The sequence below is a fragment of the Protopterus annectens genome, chromosome 7.part0 (genome assembly GCF_019279795.1).
Source record: "Protopterus annectens isolate FY-2018-M chromosome 7.part0, PAN1.0, whole genome shotgun sequence".
Taxonomy (NCBI): Eukaryota; Metazoa; Chordata; order Ceratodontiformes; family Protopteridae; genus Protopterus; species Protopterus annectens.
In genome coordinates, this window is record NC_056739.1 from 407355489 (window position 1) to 407375917 (window position 20429).

The following is a 20429-nucleotide window of genomic DNA, read 5'->3' on the forward strand; positions in this document are numbered from 1 at the left end:
GCTTTCAACACCATCCCCCACTCTGGAATTATAGATAAACTCACTAAACTAGGTATAAATCCCTATGTCACAAGATGGGTTGCCAACTGGCTCACTGACAGAACCGACACCGTGAAAGCAGCAGACTCTAAATCCAACTTCAGACGAGCGACAAGTGGAGTACTACAGGGTTCAGTCCTATGTCCTCTCCTGTTTGGAATCTACTTCTCTGAAGTACAGGCTAACACAGAAGGACTTTGGTTAACAAAGTTCGCAGATGACTGCAAACTAGGAGCAATAATCAAAATTCCTAATGATGTGGACATCCTACAAAAGGGACTCACTGAGACAGATGACTGGTGTCAAAGTCATGGCCTCAAGCTCAAAGCCAAAAAGTTCATTGTCATCCTTTTTGGTAAAAACTCTGTACCCATGAACTACCACATAGGTGGTAGTCTACTTAACACCAAAAATGTGATAAGAGACCTTGGGACACAGGTAGACAGTAGTCTCTGCTTTGATAATCACATCGCCACAGTAGTCAGGAAATCCTTCTACGTGGCACATCTCATCACAAAAGATTTCTCATCTAGGAAAAAAGAGGTCATTGTTCCCCTCTACTCATCACTAATTAGACCCATAATAGAGTACAACCCCCCCTTTTGGTATGTACCTCACAAGACATCTACAACAACTGGAAAGGCTGCAGAAATATCTCACAAAGATACTGGCCTCAAACAGATGTCCTATGCAGACCATCTCAAAAAACTCCAGCTTTACTCTGTCGCATATCGCCTACTCAGAGGCAATCTCTGCCTAACATACAAAGCTATGTCAAACCCAGAGCTGTTGGACATGCTCCACTTAAAGAAATCCCAATCCCTCCGAGCTACACACTCTAGGGATCTAAACCTTGTCACCACAATAAACCGAAACATGCTGGAGGGATAGATTCTTGTCCCAGAAACTTTCCATACTCTGGAACAAACTACCTCTCTGTATCAAACAAAGTTCCTCATTAGCACTCTTCAAGAAAAGTCTTGATGACTCGATGGAAGATAGGAAATTAACCCAGGGGATCCCTTCTGTGGCTCTGCTTGACAGGGGCACAGGAAAATTATTTTTTTAGCTGACAAAAGCCAGGGTACCATTTGGCTAGGCTTATATAGGCCCTAGGGCCAATAGCCTAGTACCTACCTATGAACCTATGAACACATTACGTTTTGTTTTTATCATTGGTGGAAACAATGATTTCCTTCTGTTCAGGAAGAAAACTCTCTTAAATATATAGCAATATCATTAATTAGAAATGACAAAACTAAAAGAACAATGAACATTTTGGCTGGAATTTAAAGATTAGTAGTGCATTGAGCAGAAAATTATCATGGGTGGTAACCAAGGTTAGAATGTGGGTGATTAAGACACAGCTTAGTTGCACAGGGGTCAAAAATATTGTGATGGGTTGAGCATGCTAATGATTGCATAACAACATTTAAATGAGATAGCCATGCACACAGGAGCCACGTACAATATGCAAATGTAGACCTCTAAAATGATGGATAATTCAGAAACATGCTCATTTTGAACATAGAGATTCATGGTGTACATGATAGAAGCTGCTGATAGGAATGGCAGCAGGTGCTGCAGTACCGGCATTGTTGTGCATTGTGGATACCTGCATCAATGGAGGAAGTGCAGACAGTCCCTGGTATACACCAGCTAACAGATCAGTGGATAGTGGATAATTACCTAGTGAGCACAAAGAGATAAAGGACCTAGTCAAAGCATTTCACCCACAAGTAGAATTGAACAGGATGTGTGGTATGCCTCTTCCTGTGGATATTAAGGTTTGTGTAGCGTTAAACATCTTAGCTACACTGACTTGTCTCAAGGGTCAGCCTCACTAATCCTAAACTAGTTAATTTATATTATGCTGTAACATGTGGAAGAGCTCATGTGATGCCTGAGGAGAGCAGATGAGGGAACCAGCACCATGTAGGTATTTACAGCATAGTCCATTTTCTTGACCTGCTTGAAGTGAGAGATTGCATACATGTTGACATCAAAGGCACATCTGGTCCAAAGGACTTCAGATACATCAAAAAGAGGGGCTTCCACTTTCTGAACCACTAAGTGGTCTTTAATCTCCTGGACATTATAATATGTCTATGTGGCAGTTCACAGGATTCATGCATTTGGGACCTATAGGAAAGGTTCCTACAAAGAGACTTCCTGCAGGGATATCTGACTGGTATGTGCACATAAATGCTGGATAGACAGATCTGTACACACAAGTGCAATACAAGGACAAAGAAGACTACATGTATTATGTTGTTTGTTGTATGTTGCAGGCATTGTTAAATATTTTCTAGAGCCTTGTTTGACAACCTCTGTATACATCTCTGAGACCATTCAGGAAATGGCCTATAATACAGCCCAAGCAGAAATGCAAGATAATAGCACAGCATGTGTTCTAACTACTGAAATGACACTTCTGATGTCTAGCCCTCTTAGTAGATGCACTGCAATATAGGCCAGCTATCTGCTGCAGCAGGATTTTTGTTGTATGCATCATGCTGCATAGCATGGAACTGGGCAAACAGAAGAGCAGTACAAGAACATCTTTGCAAGGCTTTTCACACCAGTCATAGCAGCAGAAATTGGAGCGGAGAGTGAGGGGAGCAACATGCAGCAACAGTTTCAAAGCCACAGAAAACTGCAGTGCTTACAGAGAGGCAGTGTCTAGTCCACAGCTATGGATCCTGACACCAACAGAGCAGAATAAAGTGGTTTATGTGGTATCACACCCAGTCTAGGCAGGGTGTGGACTTGGCCATGTTGTGCATCATATATCTCCATATCCACAGGTGGAGCAGGTGTAGTCATTGGTTCAGATTTTGTTACTAGGAATGCTTTACAGGAAACCATTAAGGAGCTGAGACAAAATTTCTGACCTGCATCAAACACTGTCCGTTAAAGTGACTTGCTCAAGCTCACACAGTAGTCAACTGAAGGCTGAGAAAATCAAGCCCTGTACTGGAGGAAGCAGTGTGATAACAGCTCACAGCCTTAATACTATGCACTAACTTGCATATGTGAGGTGGGGGACCACATTGACAAGTTACTGTAAAACTGTATGTTAAGATATTGGGAGGTGAACATTGTCACTACATATTCTGGGTGTTTGTGAAGAGTCAAGTGCTTACATTTTTCAGTGGATGGCTTAAAATGCCATGAAATGCCTGCTGGTGTCAACCATCATGTTGGTTTTCAGTTTGATAGCTCTATGTTGTCTGTAGCAGGGAAGGAGGAGAAATAAGGCTGCCTGCATCTGTTGGATACACACAGTCATGGATGTTAGATCATGGGGTCACAGGTAACAATTAAGCTGTTTCAGAAATGGTCTGTATAGTCTAAACTAGGATAGATTGTACTCTACAACCTTACATCTGGACAATCCCATGACTGTGAACTGCATGGCTTGTGGAGTCAGACCAGAGAGCAGTTATAATGTGCCTCAGGGAGGCAGTTAAGGAGGCAGGATTTGAAAACAGCAACCTCCATAACACTGGGTGTTCCCAGGCTCTATATTCCATGTCACTGTGCTGTTGATGGATGTCATCTTGCAAAGTGTGAAGCACATTCACCTTATCTGTATTGCTATGCATAACAGTCATCTCTGCCAAGATCACTGACCTGCACATCATGCTGAGTGTTACAACCATACAAGAGACAGATATGCATCTCAAGCTCTTAGCTCAAGAATTCTGGACTAAGTCAAAAATATGGGAAGGGGCAAAATCAGAAACAGAATTTAAATATTACTTTTACAAATTTAGAAAGTTGCACAAATAACACTTTTTGCATTACCATGCATTTTCTGAAGGACATGAAGTCATACTCAAATGTCTGTTATTTAGTGACTTAAATCCTCAATTATTTGTCACAAAAACTCTACAAATTAATGAAGACCAAACCAAACTATGAGGTAAAATCTAGTCATTCTGTGAAATTCTGAACAGTTGAGAGGTATGGGCAAAGACCTGTAGTCTAGGTGCGATGCAACCATCCCTGTATCGCTCCCTTTTGATGGCTTCAGAGGTTATGCACATATCACATGCTGTGTGAGTTGGGGACACATATCATGCCAGTGAGGGGCTGTCAGGTATAGGGTGTCTTTTATGCAGTGGTAACTCTCTGTGCTCACCCTGTACCTATACAGTGGCCATTGTAATGCTGATGTGGGTGACACCTTCCCCTGTAATTTTGTAGACAATTCCACTTTGATATTAGACTGTCACTGATGTGTTGCCATCATCAGTCAGAGGTACCCTGCCACCACAAGCCATAGGAGTTCTAGATATCTTGACGTAATATTAGAAATTTTTCCTCCAACCTTTTGATTGAGATGGCCAGAACAAAAATCATAAGTAATGAGAGATTCAGTCTTAATCTTCAAATTTAACTTTTGTCCTGCATCCCTTCAACATACCCAACTAGCCAAGAGTGCACTGTAATAACTGTGGAGCAAATAAACAAATAATCAAATTAAGCTAAGATTTGCGATCAACAAAGTCCCAGAAGGCAATGGGGTTATAGATGCTCTGAGCTGCGCCTTATAGCTATTTTCCAACCATTTGATCCAATGGTGACACAAACAAAAGTCACGAGCAAGAAAGAAACTCAGACTTGCTTCTTTCAACAAAGAAATAAGACGTGTCTGGCAAAACAGTAGTTCACAGTAAAATGAAAAAAGCAAATATTTGTGAGGATACATAAATCATAGCTTGGTGTAGTACCTGCCCCCCCAAAAAAATATAGTTATGTCAGTGTAGCCCTTTGGTATTAGACTTGGATAATGGCACAGATGGCCACAGTTGGATATTTTAAGTAACTGCTGTCCAGAATATACAATATACTTCCTCATCACATATCCTAAAAAACAGCTACCTTTTATGTACCATATTGATGTCAGATTGGGGCAAAACTGAAATAATGTATACAATATAGTAACACGTTTCAGTCTGCTGCTGTCAGACATATATAATAGCATGCCTCCTTTCTCCTAACCCCAATAAATAACTACTTTGATATGATTCTATGGTGGAGTATCAGGGAAGTGGAGAAAACAGTCACAGTGATGTGTTCCGCATTGTTTATCTTAAAAAGTACACAAACTCTAGTGACCTTTTGTGCACACCTCTGAGGCTTTTCAGGAAAGTTTAAAAAAAAACTAACCATACTGTCCACGGGCTCCACACAAGATATGTCAAAATTCTTTGCAACCTCACATATTTGATTGTAAAGAAAATTATATCTGTAGTGACCACACTTTGCCCAGTATCCCCCACCCAACAGGCTACAGTGACCTTCTATGCACATTTTTAAGCATGGCTGGTTTTAGACTAGATGAAGTTCTGGGCAAATGCCACCACTAAGCTTGAGTCAAAACCTATCTAAACAGCCTGATTTGGGAGTGCTGCCAGGCTTCCAGAAGGTCCATGTATCTGACTGTACTTTGTTGCATTTTTTGAATATTTTTTTAAAGATAATTGCACTCATCAATACTGTGCATGTTTTCAGCTGATAATTGGTGATATTCTACATGAATCAGCAGACACTCGCATGCGCATGCACACACACACACACACACACACACACACACACACACACACACACACACACACACACACACACACACACACACACACACTTTCTCTCTAACATTACTCCTGAAAGCTAGATTTATCACAGGCTTTACTGATTTTTTTTTTTCACATGAGCAAACCCATACTGGCATTCATTTACAAGATGCATTGATTATTCACACTCAGGAAGATATACTGACACTACCCCTGACAAGTCAGGTCTATCACAAGATACAAATACACACACACTGCACATTTACTGGCATGCAAATTGTAAGACCACTAATTTGCTTATGTCATATCTTTGGGGTGTGAGATCAAACCAGCGCATAAGAACAAACCCACATTGATAAAGGGAGGATATTCAGACTCCACACAGGAGAAACTATAGCCAGAACCTCAATCAAAGGTATGCACTATGAGACGCCAACACTACTAACTGTGCCATTGTACCAAGGATCAATTAATTTCACACAAATCCTACTCCTACCAGACCACCAAAGATAGCCAATAATCATGTGTTATGCTGATATTTGTGACAGACAGTAAGAGAAATTGTGGATAACTTGTCAAATCTACTACAACCCCCCCCCCCCCACACACACACACACACACACACACACACACACACACACACACACACAAGGCATAGCAATACTACTTTTACAATTATTTTAGCAAATACATTGTTTGACAATATTACTGTCACTCCAGATCAGTGGCTACTGTTTTAACTGATTTGTCATGCCAGATCATTGGCTACTGTTTAACTGATTTGTCATGCCAAATCAGTGGCTACTGTTTAACTGTAATCAAATGACAGGTTAAGTCACTTGTATCTACAGATGGCCTCTGCACCACATAATAGCATCCAGTTTACTGTATACTCCTCAGATGTCAGATTGTGATAAATAAGTAATGGTCAGAATATTAAAACATTACATCTTACTTTATTCATATGTGCACTACTCTTGCACAGCCAGATCAGTGACTGCTTAAACTAAGCAAATCACTAGGTTCAGTTACTTTCATAAACAGGCTGCTACTATTTTTCACTTAGCAGTTACACCTACTTCTGTGTGCACTTCAAATGTCTGCTTGTTACAAAAAAGTCCATGTAATGAATTTCAGCTTTGTTCCACAGAAACAGTAGCCACGAATTAAAACATTTGAAATTGCTTCACACAAATTCTGCAAAGTAAGAATAATGAACAAACAGCAGTTATACATGTTCCCAAAGCTGCAGCAGAAATTAATTAATTTGCCCATGTATATCTCTGATGCCCAACTCTTATAAAAAATAAAAAATAAACCTAAATAAAAATCATACACTCTGCTTCTTAGGAAAGAATCTGTGAAAAACATAAATTTATTGGGGAAGCAAAGGCTCAAAATCAGAGACATATCACTGTTACATACTTGGAGAGTAGATAGAAAAACACATTTGCATAGCATTCACTTTTGAAGTATATAAAGTCAATAAAGTGAATGTCTGTCATGACTGAGTGACTGCAACCTTTTCTGACTGACTAGCACACCACATATTTTTTGTTGAACAATCTAGAAACATAAGCTCACAGAATTTTTTTCTCTCTCAACTTACTTGCATAAGAATCTAAGTCAAAGACAAAAATGATGGTGAGAGGCGTAAGGCCCAAAATCCTGGACATTTCTTAAATATTACTCTCTTTCACTCAGAACTTAATGGAGTTTGCATCATCATGCATTTTCTGAACAAAAAGTTGGAAACTAATGTTGGTCATTATTGACTGACTGAAATTCTTGGGATTTACCAGAAAAATCAAAGATTTTACTTTGAACAGGGCAAAAATATGAAGCAACATCAGAAACATTCTCAAAAGCAGAGACAGTTGAGAGGAATAGATACATTTGTAAAATTGGGGATCATTGGCAGCATACATATTTGCAGGACAAAGAGAATTGAACTCCATTTGCTCTGCAGATATGTCCATTGGTCATATGAGGTTGATTCCCAGGATTAAAAAAATACCGCATGCTTTCTCTGAATGCTGCTGCCATCATTGAGTTGTTACCCTCTTCCCTTTACTGTTTAATACCCTCACGCTTTCTGCACCTTGCCATATGATCTCTTTATATAATCAGTTTTGAGGAGGCCCATACCTCTTTCAGAATGACATGTAATCTTGTTAACACTGATTTTTTGTATATCATTTGATAAGTGTGAAGTATTTTCTTATTTTCCTGTCAAATTAATCAATACCTTTTGGGGGCCAGTCATTCACCCCAAAAATGTAAAACAGAATAGGAAGAGCAAATTGGTTTATTGCTTGGACTTTGTTCCTAGATGTCAGGGTTGTTTTGAGTATTAATTTTAGTCTTTTAAAATATTCCATAGTGAGTTTTGTTCATATTTGTTAATGTTTTCTTTTTGATCTTTCACCAATTCACAAATATTTATAAATTTTCTCCTGCTCAAATTCCTTTGTATCACATTCCTGTCCCAGACTGATATTTTTCTGGTGCTGCAGCTTTCCTGCTTTAAATACTGCTTTTGCAAATTTATCAAGACCAAATGATAGTTTTATATCACCTGAGAAAGTGCTGACCACTTTCAGTTGTGCTTTCAGCTCCTCATCTGATGTACTGTACAGTTTTAAATCATCCACAAAAAGGAGATGAGACGTCTTTACACATTGTTGTTGTCTGGGAGCCAAATTGTAGCCATAACCTAATCTGATAAATAAACAGTTTAATGGGTTATGGGCAAGGCAACAGAAGTGGTGAGAGTCACCCTGGAATACCCCTCTTTAAATTTTTATGCTGGGGATAATAATTTGTCCTTTATCAAGGCTTAGCTGCAGAGTGGTTTGCCCTTGTTTCAAGGTCACTGTAATGTAATTGATCAATGTAGGGGTGTATCTTACACATCTGTAAGCACTTCTTTATCCATGAATGTGGGATTATATTAAATGCTTTTATGTAATGTATCCTTGCCATACTTAGATTCCTCTTCTTTTTACAATTCCTCTTTATGACTATATCAACAAATGATACTTTGTTCCATAGGACTTTCTTTTGTTACCCTTTTGCTCTATTGTCATGATTGAGTTTTCTTTGAAATGACTATAAACTCTGTCAGCATCAATTCTAGAATATGTTGTATACATCGTTGGAAGGCAAATTATTGATCTATGTTTTTTAGGATAGTTTGCAGGTTCACTCATAAAGAGATGTACAGTTTTCCCGGTTAACCAAGTTGGTGTCTGTTTGGGGTGTGCGTAAACGTTGTTATTACTCAGGGCTAAATCTTTGTTACAGATGTTAATACTGTTAGCCAGAAGTTAGGTGCTACATCTGCACACTGGGTTTTCTAGTTAATAGCTTTCTTAATTTTGTTTCAGTTTGTCTGGCCATTACTTCATCTCATTTCATAACCTGTACATTTGAACTTCTTACTCTTTGTTTTACTTCTTTTCATTCAGCGTCTTTGTTATGTTCCACAGGGTCTTCATAGATATTTCTCTAAAATGTGCCTGTTTCTTCTTTTGTTAGTGGTATTTCTATTCTCTTTGCTTTGTTTCCCAATTCTCTATAAAATGTTTTTGGGTTATCAATGAATTTCATATTTTGTACTTTTCCTTCATATATATGTGTGTGTGTGTGTGTGTGTGTGTGTGTGTGTGTGTATTATATATGTGTATGTATATGTGTATACTACATATATATATATATATATATATATATATATATATATATATATATATATATAGATACACACACACACACACACACACACACACTCACACACACACACACACACACACACACACACACACACACACACACACACACACACACACAGAGATATCTTCTAAGTTTTTCTGCCTGTGCTGATATCTTTAGTTTATTATTTGCAATAGCGTATGAAAGATCTTGGTCTGTTCTAGCACTGCACACTGCTTTTATCTAACTTTCTAAGTACTTTTTTATCTATTCCCTCTCCTGTACTCTTCTAAGAGTGACATTTCTTGTCTCAGTTGCTTTATTTTTCAATATTCAACACTCCCATGATGGCATTTGATTTCTTCCCTTCTATTCCCTTATTGCTCTGTGTTTTTGTGGTAAGACTTTATCTGTTGCTAATTTAGCTGCACAATAATATAGCCTATTTATTTCTGTTATATCACATGTGTTTCTCTTAACAGTCTGGGTTACTGTATTCACTTGTTTTGTCAGACTTCTAACATTTTGGGTCTTACTGACTTTCTGTAATCTACTTCTTTCATCAATCTTTATATGCTGATCCATCTCTATTAAATTAAGCAACACTTCCCTTAGATCTTTTTCTCCTAAACTGACGGCACAGTCTTTATTCTCCATTTTCTGCAGGTATTCTACAAAATGTTCAGAACATCTTCCTGCGACATATGTTCAGCTTCATTCTGTGTCATCCATTGTTGTTTTATATGGGAACTCACAGGACTATCACTCCATAACATTGAGTGTGTCAGAGATGCCACCATTTCCTGCTCCTTCCTTACTGTGTAACTCAGCTTAACTTTTTTACTGATTTCCTGCTGAAGGATCCAAAGTATCTTCATATGGCAACTGATCAGATGTTTCCTGTTCCACCAGTTCCTCCTTAATTCAGGGGCTCATTGTTCTATCATGCTTTGAGGATATCAAAGTTGGACTTTCTACACTAAATCCTTCACTTCCCACGTTATCCATAACTTCAGTTTCTAGTTTTCAACATCACCATTACTAATCCTCTTTTCTACTTCCCCCTTTGTTTTCTTATTTTTTTGTATTGTAAAGTTTTCCATATCTGGATGCCTTTGCCTGTATTTCTCTTCAAATATCTTTGGTGCTGTTTTTTTCTATTTTTACATTGATTAGTTTTGCTTTCTCCTTTTTATAAATATTGTGCCATATTAAATATCTTTTCTTTCCTATGTCCATAATTCTTCTTCAGATGTCTCCCACTCCTCCTGTTTCTCCTTACTTGGGGACTCACTGTTCCATCATGCTGTGACATAACCTGAGAGTTTCTACACTAAATCCTTCAGCTTCTATTTGTTTAACTTCTACTTTATTGATCTTCTGTTCTACATTCTCCCTTTGTGATCTTATTTTTTGTATTGTGGAATTATCCATATCTGGGTGCCTTTGCCTGTATTTCTCTTCAAATATCTTTGGAGCTACTTTTTTGTATTGATTAGTTTGGCTTTCACCTTTGTGTAAATATCTCACCATGTCAGATCTCTCTTTCTTTCCCGTGTCCATGTTTCTTTTTTGTTCCTTTCAAAAATCTCTAGATTTTGTTCTGTGTATTTTTGCACTTATTCAGTTGTTTTTCTTTTGCAAACACCCCAAGTTTTCTTGGTCTGTGTATTGTTTTCCATGAAACAGTTGTATTAATGAACGCAAATTTGCATTTGAAGCTTTTGACAGTTTTTCTTGTCAAGCATTTTTCTTTCATCTTATTTCTTTGTCTTTTTGTATATCTTCTATCCGGGAATTCTGGGCTTCTTGCATAATAGTAACAATACATAAAATGGACTATTGAGGATAACAAAGAAACTATCATCTTTATGGCTCTTTTTTGGCCTGTCAGTTTTTGTGGATTACAACTTCTTTCTACGAAGGGGGGAGGGCATCCTTTTTCTTTGTGTACAGAAGCTTGTGCATGCTAAATTTTGCTGGTCATTAGATCTGCTACATTTTATTTATGATATTAAACCATTTTATTTTTCTTCTTATCTAATTCACTGCTGTAAAGGTACAGCAATGGCAGTAGTATTACAACAAACAGAATTAGCTATAGTAAAAAGATACTTTGACAAGGACATACATTTAAGGCTTATAAATTCTTACTTTTTTCGCAGATCGACAAATGGTTTTTCCCATTTATCATTAGCTGTCTCGCATAAAGGGCCATCAATGAGACCAAAGAGAGAGACCATGAAACAGTAGAATGCACCAAGGATTCCCACAACCGAGCACAACACAGAACGCAGCATCTGTAGTAACAAGAAATAGATTATTAAACACTAAATAAATAGTTTTTTTGTGATGACAATCAAGCAAGTGCTTTTCATACACTACTAAAACAACTTCAGTAAGTACTACCAAGCAGAATTATTAACCTCCTAATACCGCTTTGCATTGCCTGACATCCTTTGTAAACAAGTGAGAAAAATCAAAGGAAGGTTTTCACACTAACTTAAGGTAGTGTTTCTATTTTTATGTTTTGCAGTTATTCGCTAATAAAGAGCATCAGTTAATTACAGTAGGCTTACTCTGGAAACTTCCTTATAGTAGTAAGTTGCAGTAATTTGGCATACCACAGTATCTTTTAGTAAATAACTGCATGAGCCATCTAGCCATAGTAAGATTAGTTTATGTTTTTTTTCCATACATACTTGTTACCCTTTATTTGAACACTTAACATGTCAAGGTTTCTAAAAGGAGACTCTATAGGTAATTTTATAAAAATAATTAATAACAATACCAGTAATATAGTAACAAGCACTTTCAAGTACAGTGCATATGGTCAAATGATATTTCTTGAAAAAAAGAAGACCTTTATTTAAGCTACAATAAGATATAATAATATGATTTATACAATTGCAGATGCATTTTAAAGTAGAACGCAGAAGTGTTTTCCATAATGACTTTTTTCCATAAATGCACATGGGAAAAATGTGAAGTACTAAACTGAATGCCAATAAAGTCTTACAGTAAATCACTCTAAAGACAAAGATTCAGCTACAAGTCCCAAACAGCTGAAGACCTTGTTCTCAAAGCTAGTGCTCAATCGTCTTGTGCATACAGACTGCCAGCGTGCTTCAGCTGGAATAGTTCAGCTGTCACACCTTACCTGTCACATTATTTGAGTTTGACTGAGGCAATGTGGTAGCCATGGGGAGGGAGGGTGAAATGGGAGTGCATATTAGAGTAGGCAGAAGAGGATTTGGGGTTTGGGAGCAGAAGGTGAGTTTTAAGGTTAGGGATGAGAGTTTAAGCCTTAGGGAACAGGAGGGGAGTTTAGGCAGGAATCTGAAAATTTAGGTTTAGGCATGATGGCTTGAGTGTTAGGTTTAGAGAGTGATAAGGGGGAGGTGGGGTGGAGTTTTAGGTTTAGAGAGGCAGGATTCATGTTAGGTTCTTGGTGGGAGTTTTAGCATTAGAGATAGGACTCTGGTAAGGCTGTATAGTTTCGATGGGTTGGGTGTAAGAATGGCTAACTAGTTAAATATGATAGGTCAAGTAGAAGAGCACTTGATTGTTTTGTGCAACTGATGGTAAGTGTGTTGTGAACTAGGAACACACAAGCATGTATAGTAGACCCAGTAACATTTTTGCTGCACTTATCTGAAATCAAGACTTGACAGAAATCAGAGTCATAAACCACTACTTGATAGATGTATTTCTTCCTAACAATAACGCAGATGTCTTTATTACCATTAGGAGTAAATATCATTATGGAAAGATTATTGAAGTTTAGTTAATATTCTTTGGGTTGGGTGGCCACAGTGGTGCAGTGGTTAGCATTGCCGCCTCACAGCAAGAGGTTCTCCATTTCAATCCTCGGCTGGGGTGCCTTCTGTGCGGAGTCTGCATGTCCTCCCTGTGGTCGCGTGCATTTCCTCTGGGTGCTCTGGTTTCCTCCACATCCCAAAGACATGCTGCAGGTGGATTGGACACTCTAAATTGGCCCTAGGTGTGAGTGTGTGTGCCTTCTGTGGAAGGTTGGCTGCCGAGTGGCAACTCAACACCATAAAACTCCACTGCCAATCCTGAGCAGACAAGGTGATCCGCTGTGGTGACCCCTAACTGGGAAAAGCCAAAGAAGAAGAAGAAGTTAATATTCTTTGGGTTATTGTTGAATACGCACCTCCACACTGAGTGCACTTATTTTTCTGGGATTTTTATCATTTTAGAATCTGAGAAATAACATTCCTTTGTGCAGCCACTTCATTCTAAAGAGACATGTTTTGTGACTTTGGTCAACAGGTTAGGATCAATGAGCACATGTAGCTACATAGTATATGGTTATGTGGTTGTCAGACGGTACGCAGTACAGCCAGGCATCTAAGTAAAAAAAAAAAAAAAAAAAAAAAAAAGGGGATATCCCACACAAGTGCAGCAGATGGCAAGTTGCCATAAGCATGAACAAGCAAGTAAGCAATTAAGGCATGGTATTTTATAATAATTAAAAAGTGAAAATAAAATTAGATTAGCAAAACTTAAAATGAAGGGAAGTGGGATATACAAAAACTCATTTAACTCTGTGTGTGTAAGTATATCTATAAACATGCATACATATTTTGTGTGTGTGTGTGTGTGTGTGTGTGTGTGTGTGTGTGTGTGTGTGTACATATATATATATATATATTTACACACATACACACACGCATATATACATATATATATATATATATATATATATATATATAATATATATATATATATATATATATATACTACACACACACATACACACGTGCTGTATATACATATATATATATCTTTACTACACACACATACACACACACACACACACACACACACACACACACACACACACACACACACACACACACGTCATATATGTATGTATACATGTGTGTGAGGGTTCTGATGAAAGTATAACAGACAAAATAGGGAATAAAAACTCTGAGCTCATGGATGCAGTATCATTTTATACATCACTTTGGTATATAACAATTGTGGAGTTGTTAAATGTAAAATAAAAGTAGTAAATATAAATAGTACAGATATGGGCATGTGTAGCATCCTGAGTTGGAGGGAGCAGAGGTGCTTTCTCTACAAAAATGCTTTAAAGTACAATGAGTTTGCTGTCATGCAAAATGCAGTTGTTTAATCATTTGTTGCTTGCAGAATGAGGTCTTTAAGGTGAGATAGGAAAGCACACATGCACACGAACATATGCACACATGCGTGTGCACGCGCACACACACACACACACACACACACACACACACACACACACATACACACACACACACACACACACACATGCGCGCGCACAAAGTAATGTATTAAATAGTCATACCAGATTATTTAGCAAGGGGTGGGGAACAAGTTATTTATGAAAAATTTCAAATCACCACATATTCTATTTATTTTGTTACTCCTATTTTTGGTATCTTTATGGTTCCTCTTGGCATCTAAAGTTTTCTTACATATCGGTTTTTAACTTTTTGCTGAAATTTCTTTCTTGTTTTGCATTCATTTCCTGAGTGAGCTTTCAGGAAGGGTAAGATTAAATATCTGAGGTTTTGGCTTTATGGGAGGATATGTATTTTACTATTTTTAAAACAAGAGACATCTTTATTAAGTTATCGCATATGACAGGCACTCTTACATTTATATAAATGAAAACAAACCATACTGACATAATTTAGTTGCAAACATTATACATTGCAAACCATGTTGACACAACTGTAGTTGCAAACATTATACATTACTTATAATTGATCCAGTCATTGTCAGTCAAACATTACATAGTTCATTCAAATCCTGCCTTCTTCTAAACCTCGTTCCTCCTCTGCATGTATTGTCCCCACAATTCCCATTTTTTCCTATGTAATTTGCTTCTACTCTTTTCTAAAAATCCCAATTACAGTTGTTTTACTTCTGTTACTATATTTGCTACTTCTAGTAATGTTGGTTTAGACTTTGATTTCCATTTTCTAGTAATTGCTTTTATGGCAGCCACTATAATTAGACTTGGCAAGGTCTCATTATGGCTAAGCAATTCCAGTTCTGTATCACAGCTCAAAGAAATAGTTTCCTTAGTTACACCAATTTGCTCATTCCAGTATCTCTGACAGAGCAGTCTGCAGGGAATCTTTAAAGTCTGGCAGCTCATTACCCTACCAGGAAAATATGTTCCCATCTACCTCTTTCTTCCCCATCACACCTCCAACATTTGCTGTCAACCTGAGGAAAAATTATTTGGAGTCTACTTGGGGTATAAAAATACCTATGTAAACAGTTCCAAGTAAAAATCTTAAATCTTCCAGACTTTGTTGCATATTTGGGAGACATGCATATACACCCCATTGTTCTTTGTGAATTGCTTATCCAATTCCTCTTCCCAATCCTTTTTAACCTCCTCTAATGATGTTTACAGTTATCTTGCAATATTGTGTATGTTGTACTAGTTATTCCTTTCTTAATGGCAGCTTTTTCATTATAAGTTGTCCCCAGTTGTAGAATCTGAACCAGTGGTTCATAATGAGGGGAACTTTTGGTTTCAGTCACTTTCTGTACAAACTAAGACCTTTCTCCACCTAATTTGTTTGTAGCAATTGGAATATTTTTCTGAGGTTTACAATTAGGATAAGGTAGGATTATGATCTATGTTAGATCATACTCAAGTTTGGGTACTTCTAGAATGTGTATACTCTTGCAGAGGATCAGAGAAAAACTTTAACAACATTATAAATGATTTGTTATAGTCTGAGGGTATCATTATAAATCATTTACTATGAAAGAGTAATTTATTTCCTATTTTTTAGAGCTTCCATATCAGACTTCATTGTGTGTTTGCAAGAAGTCTTGGATACAGATATTTTAACTAGTGTGTTTCTTTTCTAATTGCTGTATATTGGATTGTGAATGTCTTTTCTTTCTTGTGTCTTCTTTTAAGGCTTCTTTCTAATTTTTTATTAGAGAACTAGTTTTTGTGTATATGGGATATTTTTACAGTTTTGACCTTTTTATTAATTTCTGCTGTTGTATTTACTGATTTCAAAATGACATTTTTTTCTTGTTGTAGAATAGGCTTGCTTTTCTTTTCCCTCATGTGTCTGGCAGTCAGTTTTTCCTGAATTGTGTATAAATATTAAGTCAGTGTTGTTTATAGTGTCTTTACATTAAATATTCAGTGCTTCTTTGCTCAACTTTTCTAATAGATTCTAACTCTATGCCTGCCCCAGCCCTGATAGTCTATATATATCAGGAGAGAGAGAGAGATAGATATCTAGGTAGATATTAGTCACATTTAATATCATGTAACCCTGCTCCTATATTACATATCTATAGCTATATCTATATCTATATCTACACACACACACACACACACACACACACACACACACACACACACACACACACACACACGTGCACACACGCACACATGTATATATATATATATATATATATATATATATATATATATATATATATACACATACACGCACACACATATATACATACACACACACACACACACACACACACACACACACACACACACACACACACACACACACACACACACACACACACACGTATGTGTGCATCTCATTTCTTATTTGCATGTAACTACACACACACACATCTCATTTCTTATTTTAGTAGGATTATAGGATCATAGGAGTTTACTAGGCTATTAACCTGGAGGTTATTTCAAACGTAGCCTTTTCATCTCAATGTAAGACCATAGATATGCTAGTCAATACTCAGGATTGCATTTAGTTATGTACTTCATTGTTTTTATTTCTCCATTCAGCCCAAGTGGTCTATTCATTTGTCCTGAAGGACTGCAACTTGGTGCTTACTTCAGAATCCCCAAGCTGCTTCCTATCCTATATAACATAAAGATGACAAGAGTCCTTATACCCAAATGTTCCCTACTGCTGCTCGCCAACCTCTATGTTTATGATGGATCTGGGACCATCCCTAAGGTAAGAGCTGTAGCTCATTTGTTCTATAGATTGAGCTCATCTGTCATAAGATGTGCAAGTTATGGATAGTGAGTCAGTTGGAGAGACTGGCAGACCCCCCCCCAACTCCTTTCCACATAGACAACTCTTCTATGTTCTGTAATATTTCTAACCTCAAGAAATACATGCACACCTCCACAAGTCATTGCTATATGCAGCTTCACCACTCAGCAGTGTAAGCTGAGTTGCAGAGTCAGCCTGAATTCTGCAGTGGAAGCACCCAGTACCACTGTTACATGCCATGAAAGCAGTGGAAATGAGCTGACTTCCTCATTGACATTTTTAGCTAACAATGGGCACTCATTGCTTTCTTGTCTCTCTTGCTTTCTCTGCCACCCAAAAAGCATGGGATCTGCAGGAAAACACAGCAGCTTCATGTGAACTACAGACAGCAATAAAGTAGCTAGTTGGAATGAAACAGTGAGACTGAACAGGAGGAGGCAACAGGAGCCTATTAAATAAGGTAGAATGGCAAACATTATGGGGAGAAAGACAGATGACAGGATGACATGAGAGGAGACAAAAAAGTGAGGTGGATGAGAATAAGTTAGAGAAGCAAACTCAAAAATTAGCCAAGGAAAAGAGGACAGGAACCATACCGCTCAACTGTCGAAGATTTTCACAGAATGTCCAGATTTTTCCTTCATATTTTTGGTCTGTTACTCATAAAGTTTGGGTTTTTCTGGATTTTTGTGGCAAATCAGTGAGGACTGAATTCACTAAATAATGACTGGCATTTAAATTTCAGACTCCATATCCTTCAGAAAATGCATGGTAACACAAGACTTTTTTATTCTAGCAACTTTCTATTGTTTATAAGAAAAATGTTTAAAATGTGTCCCTATTTATGGGGCTTTGTCCCCCCTTTGTTTTTAGTTTTGCCCAGACTTTTTGTTCTAACAGGTTGAGAGCTATAACACGGCGAAAGAAGTCAAGCTAGAAGAAAAGAGGCAGCAGTGAAAAAAAATGGAGTCACAGAACTCAAGGTGTCCATCAGGAAACAACATCATTTGCAGACCAGGAGGTAAGTGTGACGGACAAAGGGCAAAAAGGAAACAGTAATGGATACGGCTCGAAATAAGAGAACAGAGGGAATGTAATTTGGTCAGGTGCAGCACAGACTGTGAGCAGAGGTGTAGCAAGGCTGGAGTGAAGGTCTGTTTCAGCTGTTATGGGTCATGATCATCATGATAGATGAATTGCCCACTTATTCCCTGTTGGTATACTGAAACAATAAGTGAGAAGGTCACTGAAAAAACAATCAGTAAAAACAAAATGAAAACTCCAGCAAAGCTAGAACTTCCACTGAGTGACCTCCCAATCCTCTTGTGTCAGAGGCACATGGGATATATGCAAATGACCCTTATGAACATCAGGTGTTTCAGCTAATTGGTGATTCTGAATGCCCATGACTTGTTTCGTCATTTTGATGGACAATTTCAGGCCAATAAAGCCAAACCCCACAAGCTATGGATATGGATATGCATATTTTGGCCTTGTTATGACCTCATCAGCACAGCACAAGCAGAGTGTTTGATTAAGCATAAGAAACACAGGGCTGTTATATCCAGCTGATGTCCATTATCATTAGGGTCACTGCTAAAATATCCCAAACAACAAACTAAAACAATAAGCGAGAAGGTCACTGAAAAAACAATCAATCAAAACAAAATGAAAACTCCAGACAAAGCTAGAACTTCCATTGAGTGACCTCCCAAACCTCTTGTGTCAGAGGCACATGAGAAATGCCAATTAGCTGAAACACCTGATGTTCATAAGGGTAATTTGCATATATTCCAGGTGTGCTGCTGTGCTGCAAAACGGACAGAGTTCTATGTACCATTGCAGGGTGTGTGTCTGAGAGCAGTGCTCTCACAATACACACGCCCCCCCTGCACACCAGAATTGCCATTTGGCAATTTAAAATGAGTGGGAACGCTTGTAACACCCCTGACCCGTCAGGATAAGAAATCTGGTAAAAGCCATAAGGGACAATCATCCCTACCAAGGCAAAAGTTGATAGAATAACACATTTAGCATAAGCAAATGGTGCACACCTCCCAACCCATCAGAGTAAGGAATGTGGACAAAGCCATAAGGGTTTGCCCATAGCTTAGCTTAGCTCAGCATATCTAAAACCACCCAATCATGGCAAAGGGTGGGAAATTAGCTGTATTTAAACCCCGCAGGCATGAATACAGCTCATAACTGGTTGCAGTTTCCCACTGTAGGCAGTATGGCAGGGGCATGTGCTTCTGGGCGCAGCACTGGGGCATACAGGAGTCCAAGGTCATGGTATGACTCCTGATAAATAACCATGATGAGACACTGCTGCAGGGCCAGTACCAGGGCTCCCATTATAAAGCGGAAGCATGTGACTGTCTCGCCCATGATCTCACCAGTGCCACTGGTATCCCTCGGACTGGTAAGCAGGTCCGGCACCACTATCCTGGCTTGAAGCAGAGGAAGAGGGAGCTCTTGGATGAGTGGGTCCAAGAAGCAAAGCAGAGGGGTGATGTCCCAGCAGTGTGTAAGTATTCATATCAATAACTGTTTACCAAAGTCCATCCTGTGTATGTGATGAATAGGTATGGCTAAATATTTCTCTATTCCCTTTACAGCTGCAGCTGACTGGGCTGTGAATCAAGAAGCCTATGCCAGTAGGTTGCAAAGACTGCGTCACGAAGCTGGTGAGTAACAATCCTGCTTGTAGTAGTCATACCAAATAAATATAAAGTAGTAGAAAGTCACCTGGCAGTATAAAAACTGTGTATGGGTTGTACTGAATAAACCAGACAATATGACAGTAATAGTGCCACATAGGTGATATTTCAATAAAACCGTAACTGCCTGGCAATAAAGTTCTAAATCCTGGACTGGTTGTGTTTACTCAGGTATCATATGGCATTCAGTGTTGCAGTCTCTGAATAGTAATGTTGTGTTAACTACTGTTACCCACACTGTGTTACATAAAAAATATTTCTAGGAATGTCTGTATAAGACTGTTGTAAATACAAGGTCTGATTGTACAACCAAGCGAGACTTAGACAGAAAACAA

General features: G+C 38.2%; 1 protein-coding gene across 1 annotated transcript in view; it reads right to left on the bottom strand.

The window, feature by feature from the left end:
• Positions 1-20429, bottom strand: part of TM4SF5 (transmembrane 4 L six family member 5) — a 268619-nt gene that overhangs the window by 109215 nt on the left and 138975 nt on the right. Inside the window, exon 3 of the mRNA XM_044076995.1 lies at positions 11487-11632. Within this exon, the coding sequence (XP_043932930.1) occupies positions 11487-11632 (146 nt within the window). The remainder of the gene's footprint in view (positions 1-11486; positions 11633-20429) is intronic.